Below are 8,553 nucleotides of genomic sequence, written 5' to 3' on the forward strand. Positions count from 1 at the left end.
TACATTAACACATGGGGAAAGAACAGAGGTCAATGGTTAGATGTCTTGTTTGCAAAGCAGTCACTGATGTTACAGAGATAACTGTGAGGTGTAGACTCATTTGTTGTTTCTAACTTTTCTTTCATCTCCTCTTTAGGCGGGAAGGTAATAAAATGTAATGATTAAGGGGCCAGGATTAGGAATCAGAGAATCTTGAGTTTAAATTGTTTGTTTGTTTGTTTGTTTTTATAATAAACTGCATATATTTAAAATGTACAATTTGATTTTTTTTCTTGTTAGTAATGTATATATGGCAATCTTGAGTTTAAATTTTGACTTTGCCATTTAATAGCTCTGAAACTTTGGGCTTATTACTTCTTTTTTTTTTTAATTGAGGTATAATTGACCTATTATTCAGAAAGAATAATTATTCTTTCTGAACCTTGTTTCCTTATCTACAAAGTGGGCAAATTAACACTCATCCCACAAAATTATTGCAAGCATTAAATAAAACAGTATACAAGAAAGTACTTTGTAAACTGTTCAGTTCCAAGTGCAGAGAAGGCAACCCAAACAAAAAGAGACTGTATTTGAGTCACATAACGAAAACAGAGTTTCAGGTAGAGCTGGATCCAGGGGTGCAAACACTGCAATTGGGTCCAAATTTCACTATACTTTTATTCCACTTCCCTCCATTGGCCCTATCTTCAGACAGGTTCTCCCTGAAGCTCTGAAATAACTCCACTCTGTCTCCTTCAGCTTCAGACCCACTGGGAAAGAGAAGATACCTCTCTTACAACAGTCCCAGCAAAAATGTCATTGCATCTCACTGGCTCTGAGTAGACTATCCCGGAACCAGTGCAATGTTTTGACTGGTCAGGAGCCCTCCTCTGGAGCAAGGGGGTGAATCGATACCACTTGCATGGACTGCAAATGCAGTGGTTTCTAAGCAAGAAAGTGCTGTTGCCAAAGAAAAGGGGCATGAATGTCGGTGGAGCCGGGTGGGAGAAAAGGAAAATTTCCCCTAATATGCAATAAAAAGAAAAGAGAGCATGGACTTTGACATCCATCTCAGGAACTTCCCTGGTGGTCCAATGGGTAAAACTCCATGCAATACAGAAGGTCAAGGTTCCATCCCTGGTTGGGGAGCTAGATCCCACATGCATGCTGCAACTAAGAGTTCGCATGCCGGCACTAAAAGATCCCGCATGCTGCAACTAAACATGCCACAAAGAAGATTCCGTGTGCCGCAGCCGAGACCCAATGCAGCGAAAAACGGGCCACACCGAGAACAAAGCCCATCCAGCCTAGAACACCACAATGGAGGCAATCCTTCTTGGCCTTTAAAAGAAATAAAATTAGATTCAGTGAAAATAGTGCCGCTTGATGCAGTCGTTATGAACTCATATAACTATTACTTCGAGAACGGAATGAAATACAGATTTCTTCTTGTCTTGTTTTTAGTTGGATGGAATCCTCACAAAGAGAAACCAGAAGTTTCCGGGGTGGGGCAGAGTGGCGGGCAGCATCTGGGACTGGAAAGTCATCAGTCCAAGGCCCCGACGCCCATCAACAGAATGCAGACGGAGGGACTGAGCCGATGAGGCCGAGTTCCCAGCGAGCCGGAAGGACTGATGTCAGCGCAGAGGCTGCAGGCTCTGAGTTCCCAGAAGTCTCCATCCTATCTTGCGAAATGGCTGCCCCAGGACAAAGACCTTTAGTTTGAGTTCTTCCTGCCAAGCAGAGGTTCCCAAACCCCGTTGCATCCCAGAAGAACCAGCTTTTAGAAAGATGATTCCAGAAAGCCCTTTTGGCGATGGATTCACTCAGCCTGGGACCGCGCCCGGAAGTCTAGATTTTGAACAAGCTGTCCCGCGGCCAGGACTAGTGTTTGGGTCTTTAGGGGCCCTGTCTATCCCTCCCCAGCTGCCGTCCCACTCCAGACTGGATGGATCTGCTGACACCTCTGTTCCCTCCCCAGACTACCAACCCTAAAGGGCAGGGACTCGCCCAGCTTTGGATACCGAGCACACGATGAGGGAGCACCCAGTAAGCATTTATTGAAGGAAGGCTGGAGGGCAGACAGGCAGGAAGCTGCCTTTTCCCATGTGGGCTTTCCTGGCGGGGGGGAGAAAAGCTATTTCTGGAAAGAGAGGCTGTGTTTGAGGAAAGATCATGGCAGCAAAGGAAGAAAGGGCACTGGGGGAGGGAAAGAGTCAAGGTTCCCTCAGACCACACACTTTGAAAAGACTCCTGCGTGCCTTTAATAAGGAAGCGAGGACGGCATGATGCGATTATGCACAGGGCACCGGGTCAGCCTCGCCTCCCCATTTTACAGATGATGAAACGGAGGCACAGGGAGCTGGTCCAGGAGCACATCCTTTGGAGGTGACACAGCTGAGACCTTGCAGCCTGATTCCCCACCTGCATCTCACCTCTCACAGGCGTGGCAGCCCAGTTCTGCAGAAAACATCACGCATGTGTGCGGGCTGCCCATTTCCATCTCAGACGCAACCAGCAAAAATACAACAAGTAGCTGAGGAAGTTAAGGGAGAGCCTCTCAAGAAAGAGACCATTGTCCACCTCTCCAAACAGGCTATTTTCTGTCTACTTTTTATTCCCCTGTTGCGCCCTGAAGGTCACTTGCTCCGTCTGCACAAACCAGTGAAGTCACGAAAAGGACTATTTGGCCAGGGCACGCAGGGCTGGGGAGGAGATGGGGGTGGGGAGGGGACAGAGCGGGAGGAGGTGAGGCGATTCCACAGCAACAACCGCCTGGCTGGCTTCCCTCCCTACACCGGCCCAATGACCTTCTTTCCTCTCGGTGACCACTCCCCCGAGGCTGCCCTGCTCAGCCACAAACAGCCCGGGAGCCTGCGATCAGCTGGGCACTGCTCCCCGGGTCCCAGGAGGGAAAGCTCTCTTGGAAGAGCTGGAAAGGTGAGTGTGAAGTCCAGGTTCACTTCATTCTTCTCAGAGTGTGCTTATTGAGTCTGAAACTGGGGTGGGGCATCCAGCCTCTGCTAGGAAAAGGATCTGATCCTCTTCTTGGGAGAGAAACTCACTTCTTGAGAGAGACCAGCTGCTCTGAAGGGGAGGAGTGGGGAAGTGGGGAGAGGAATGAGAAAGGCACCAGGGAGGAGAAGGTGACTGTTCTCGGCTCTGCTAATGCCTGTCCAAGCGGACCTCAGCGTCCTCTGGGTTAGAGGAAGGAGAAGTCTGGAGTGAGGAGGGTGGATGTTTCTGGATGTTAGCTGGCATGGGTGGCCAGGAAAAGACACCCGCTTAGGGGAGGCACAAAGGGAGGGCCTGGCTGGCTCAGGCACACAGCTGGGACCCCTCCTCAGAGGGCGCCCAGGCATTAGAACGCGCTGGAGCCTTCAGGAGGGCCGCAGTCTTCCCAGGCCCAGGAAGGAGGCACTGGCTCGGTGACTGGCTTTGTCCCCTGTCTCTGATTACCATGTTCTCCCCTCCGGACCAAGCAGGCCCTCCACAAACCACTTGGTCATCCACAGTTCAAAGTGAGTGAGAGACTGTGCAAGAAGGGTGAGTTATGCGGGCTGGCCTCGAGGGCTAGAAGAGAAAAGCTTAAGACCCAAGGAGTCAGGGCTTATCTGGGATTTAAGAAGAATTCTCTTTTTAAGAAAAAGAACATCTCCTTCAAGTGTTAATGACGACCCAAGCATTCTTGGAAAAGAAAACTTTGTGGACACATCTGAAACAATCTGTTTTTGCTGCAAGGTTTTAAGGAAAAAACTTCCAATCCGCAGAGCCCTCCTGAGGGGCAGGACCGGTTCAGAAGGAGAGGGGTGGTCGGTGATGACGGAGAGCTTGAGGCCATAGTCTGACCTCAGGGATGGTCCTCTGTGTGTCCCCGCTCCAAGCTTCAGTGTAGTAACCGGGCCATGTCACAGGCTGTTCCCTTGACGACACTTTCTAACCTTCTCCTCCTACCTGCCACTCCTTCTTGGAGCCTTTTCTGGCCACCTCCTCCTCCCATGGCTTCAATAGAATCTTTCAGCGGATGGTCCTGAAATCCCCAGTTCCTCTCTGATGGCTAAGAGCTGCCATTTACTGGGAATTTTCTACGAACCAGGCTCTGGGCTAAGTGGGTTCAGTGGTGCCTACACCTCGGGCTTGGAGCAGACCACACCCTTTCAAATCCTGCCTCAGCTGTTCTAGAATGTGTAACCTCAGGCAAGACACTTGCCTTTCTGTGCCTGGGTTTCCTGCACTTTAGAATGGGCTCAACAATGCACCCCCCCCAGAGGGGTTCTGTGAGGCTTCCATGAATTAACACAGGCAAAGTGCTTTTAACAGGGCCTGCACATGTGTTCGATAAATGTTAGCAATTCTGATTGTGTCTTTTAAGCCTCATAGCATGCCTCTAAGGTAAGAGTTATATCTCTATTTGCAGATAAGAAAACTGAGGTTCAGAGAGGAGGGAGAGCCCAACTAGAGTGTGCAGCCCAGCACTTTCTCTGCTGCTCTGCAACGAGCACAACAATTGTGCTGCCTCTTAAAGAGTAAGTAAAGTGGCAGAGTCAGACTTCAGATCCAGTGAGTTCCGGAATCCATTCTTTTAATCGCCACACTAGATTGCCTTTCTGTAACGGTTATGGAAAGAATAAACATTCACCTCCAGAGTTTAACTTTAAACTGGCACCTGCTTGGGGGTGGGAGAAGGCCTTTGAAAGTGCAGTTGACCCTCAAACCAGCTCTTGGGAGGCAGCTTTGATCCTTGCAGGCAGACTTAAAAAATGTGAAAATAGCCTGGCATCTCATATCTCATTTAATTCTCCTGGTGGCCTGCAGTGGTCTTAACAGCCTTGTTTGACAACTAAGAGAGAGTCAGTAACTTTCCTCATGATACTGTAGTGCATGTGTCTCACCCTAAAATTCCTAATTGGGTCCCAGATTCTTGATGGAGCTTCAAACAAAAGAAAACAAAACAGCTCATGCCCACTGAATCAGAATCTCTGAGGGTGGGGCCTGGGCATCTGAATTTCAAGAACCAGAATCTGATGTACAACCCACACTGAGACCCCCTTCCAGCTACACTGCCTCTTCCGAGGGCCAGAAGCCCCATTTACAACTGTCTGACAAACATGCCACCTGGGATGTCACACCTCAGCAGGCTCGGGCTGAACTTGCCCTCTCTCCCTTCTTCTCGGGGCCTGGTACCACCACCCATCACCCATCTCCCCTGCTCGGAACTCAGTCAACCTCAACGCCTCTTCCTCACTGCCAGTAGGATCCAAAATGTCTCCTGAAACCATGCTGCCTCCACCTTGGCAAAAGCCTTCTGGTCTGGATCGCTGCTACTTCCTCCTAACTCATCATCCTCTGACCACCTCTCTTCCTCCTCTGTGTCTCTATTTCTCCCTGTCCTCCTCCCCTGCCTTCTCCATCCCCGAAATCCAGCCCACGTTCTTTCTCCTGCCAGACTTAATGAACTAAAAACGATCTCAACACTCACTTTCCTGCTTTAAAACTTCCACCAGCACTAGCCTCCTGGCTAATAACCACACACGTTAGCACAGAAAACCCAGCCTCCATCCCTGGCTCAACGTTCCCTCTTCAGCCTCGACTCCTCCCTGGTGGAACAGGCCGTGTTCCAGCCACACTGAATTACCTCATCCCCAGAATGAATTGTGTCCCTTTACAGCCTGCGAACACATCATGTTGTGCCTTCTCCCCGAAATGGACTTCTGACCTGGCTTGGCTGAAAAACTCCTACTTGTCTTGTGGGACCCTTACAAGTCACCTCCTCTGGGAAGCCCTCCTGGTTTCCCAGGGGACGGGCACTCCTTACTCTGCCCTTCCCCAGAACAGGGCTCCATCTTCAGTCACAGGATGGCATTGGAATCATCTGATGTCATGTCTGCCTCTCACTGGACTCCTCATTCAACACTCACATATTAAATGTCTCCTACTGCCAGGTGCAGGCCCAGATGCTGGAGATACTCAGGAGTAAAACTGAGCTTCTCGGTTCAAGTCCTGAGCATGGCAGAGAGGAGGGGATAGGGCACTTCAGAGAGGAGGCACAGCAAGTCCAAGAAGCGGCGGCAGCAAGCCTTATGCTGCCTAAGAAAGGATGCAGAAAGAGAGCGGCAGGAGATGAGGGGCAGAGATGAGGAGAGGGAGGAGATCTGGAAGGGGTATGAGAGCCTCCCTCATGTATGCATACGTGACTGTGAGGGCCCGGATCAGACTTGTGGCTCAGAAAGATCCTTATGAGTTTCTTGAGATTAGGTCCCATCCAGGTTTACAACCACAGCCCCTAACAGTTCCCGGAACACAGCAGGCCCCGGAGAGACGGGCGGAGAGAACAGCAAGCACTCTAGGCGAGGAAGGGGCTCGGCGGGGAGGGTTTGGATTCAAGGACACCGGGGCCCCGGGATGCCAGGTTCCAGGTGGCTAAGTCTCGCTCCGCTCCCACCCCCGGGGGTGCCCGCAGGTGCCCGCCTCCGGCCATGCTGGCGCTGCTCTGTGCCTGCCTGCTCCTGGGGTCCCGCGCCTCGGACGCCTCGAGCGACCCGGGCCCGGCGCAGCCCGGCTCCCGCACGGAGGAGCAGATCCGCGACACGCACGCCAAGGTGACGGCCATCTGGCAGGAGCTGACGCAGTGGCGCGCGGGGGACGGCGGCCAGGACCCCGCGCTCCACGCCGCCTGCCGGGTGCTGCCGTCGGCCACGCTGGCGGCGGCGGAGCCCCGGGTGAGCGGCCTGGTGCTCTTCCGGCAGCTCCGGCCCGGCGCCCTGCTCGAGGCCTTCTTCCGCCTGGACGGCTTCCCCGCCGAGCCCAACGGCACCAGCCGCGCCATCCACGTGCACCAGTTCGGGGACCTGGGCCAGGGCTGCGACTCCGCCGGGCCGCACTACAACCCGCTGGCGGTGCCGCACCCGCAGCACCCAGGCGACTTCGGCAACTTCGCGGTGCGCGACGGCCGCATCTGGAAGTACCGCGCGGGCCTGGCCGCCTCGCTCTACGGTCCGCACTCCATCGCGGGCCGCGCCGTGGTGGTCCACGCGGGCGAGGACGACCTGGGCCGCGGCGGCAACCAGGCCAGCCTGGAGAACGGCAACGCGGGCCGCCGGCTGGCCTGCTGCGTGGTGGGCCTGTGCAGCCCCGCGCCCTGGGCGCGCCAGGCGCAGGAGCACGCGGAGCACAAGAAGCGGCGGCGAGAGATCGAGTGCAAGGCCGGCTGAGCGCACCCCCACCCCCGGGCGGCCCGAGCGCACCCTCCACGCCCCGGACCCCTTCCATGCGCCCTGGGCGCCCCTCCACGCCCTGGCACCCATCCAAGCGCCTGCGATCGCCTCCGAGTGCCCCAAGATCCCGCTACACCCTGACAGCTCTCCAACCTCCCGAGGTTCCTTCCATGCGGCCCAGGCCCGCCTCTGCGTACCCCAGGATCCCTCTGTGCGGACACCTCTCCCAAGCACCGAGACCCCCTCTACACCTTGACTCTCCTCCAAGCCCCGGAGATGGCCTGCATGTGGCTTAGGACGCCTGCGACGCAACCCAGGGTCCCGCCATGCCTTGACACCACCGCAAGAACTCTGGGACCCTTATACACTCTGACATCTCTCCGAGTGCCCAAGATCCCCTCCATGTGACCCAAGTCCCCACCCTCTCACCTTGGTTTTTCTCCTCCTGCTCCCAGAGGCACCCTCTACTCTGAGGTATCACCTCTGCCATGGCTAGGATCTCCCTGAAAATCCCCTCCACCCTGAGGTCTCCAGCCATGTGTACTGAGACACGGCCTTTCATCCTAAGGGTACCGCGAGCTCTGAGGGCCCCCAGAAACAGTGAAGTACCCCTATTTACCCTGATGGTCTTCCAGACTCCCTGAGGTCCCTTTCCACCCGGACACCCCTGCCCTCACCCTGAGAGCCCTGAGATCCCTGGATGCCCTAAGAACTCTCCTACCCCACCCCCTTTATGTTCCTTCTTGGCACTCTGAGACCCCTCCTGTGGTTGCCTACCCCTGCCCCCCCCCACTCCCGTAGGATGTGCATTGCAACCTGCACTTAGGCACCCCTGCCTGTGCCTCCAGCTATTCCCCCAACCCCACACTCCAGAGAGCTGCTCCTCTGGGGGCTGTTTGGCAGTCTTCCTGTTGCACATTAAAAACAGCAATTGAGTACTGCACGGGGGCCTTGGTTACTTTTTTCGGTTTGTTTGAGGCTTCTCTCCCTGCTCAGCTATTTTTTGGGAATGGCAAAGATGTTTCCCAAATCCCCACAGGACTTCTCGTTCTCCCCTCCCCAGATCTGCTGGCTGCACGTTTCAGTCACTGATCTTCATGCCTTTAGGTGTGGCTCCCAAGAGGGAGGAAACCAGGATTACTTAGGGAAGGGAGAAAAAAAAATACAGCTTCCTGGGTGATATCCCAGAGCTGTAGAATCCAAAAGGAGAGGAGGAGATCTATTTGCAAGAAGCATCCCAGTGATTCTGAGGCTGGTGCCACTGGCCTGGCATGAGGGGTGCACCAACTCACTGGTCCCGGTGGCCTCTCACATCTGCCTCTGTGCAAAGTCTGAGGCCCAGTTCCCAGATGGTGGAGAC

The 8,553-nt window shown here is 54.1% G+C and overlaps 1 protein-coding gene across 2 annotated transcripts; it reads left to right on the forward strand.

The window, feature by feature from the left end:
* Positions 1-2,814: 2,814 nt before the first annotated feature.
* SOD3 (superoxide dismutase 3) lies at positions 2,815-8,126 on the forward strand. 2 transcript variants are annotated; one of them, XM_057727928.1, is made up of 3 exons: positions 2,815-2,919; positions 4,397-4,505; positions 6,440-8,126. In XM_057727928.1, exon 3 carries the CDS (start codon positions 6,456-6,458, stop codon positions 7,188-7,190), a length of 735 nt encoding a protein of 244 aa, XP_057583911.1. In that variant the 5' UTR covers positions 2,815-2,919; positions 4,397-4,505; positions 6,440-6,455; the 3' UTR covers positions 7,191-8,126. The 2 variants fall into 2 exon arrangements, with proteins under 2 accessions (XP_057583911.1, XP_057583910.1); XM_057727927.1 differs by lacking the exon at positions 2,815-2,919 and adding an exon at positions 3,461-3,525.
* The last annotated feature ends 427 nt before the right edge of the window (positions 8,127-8,553 follow it).

This window comes from Hippopotamus amphibius, chromosome 3 (genome assembly GCF_030028045.1).
Source record: "Hippopotamus amphibius kiboko isolate mHipAmp2 chromosome 3, mHipAmp2.hap2, whole genome shotgun sequence".
NCBI lineage: Eukaryota > Metazoa > Chordata > Mammalia > Artiodactyla > Hippopotamidae > Hippopotamus > Hippopotamus amphibius.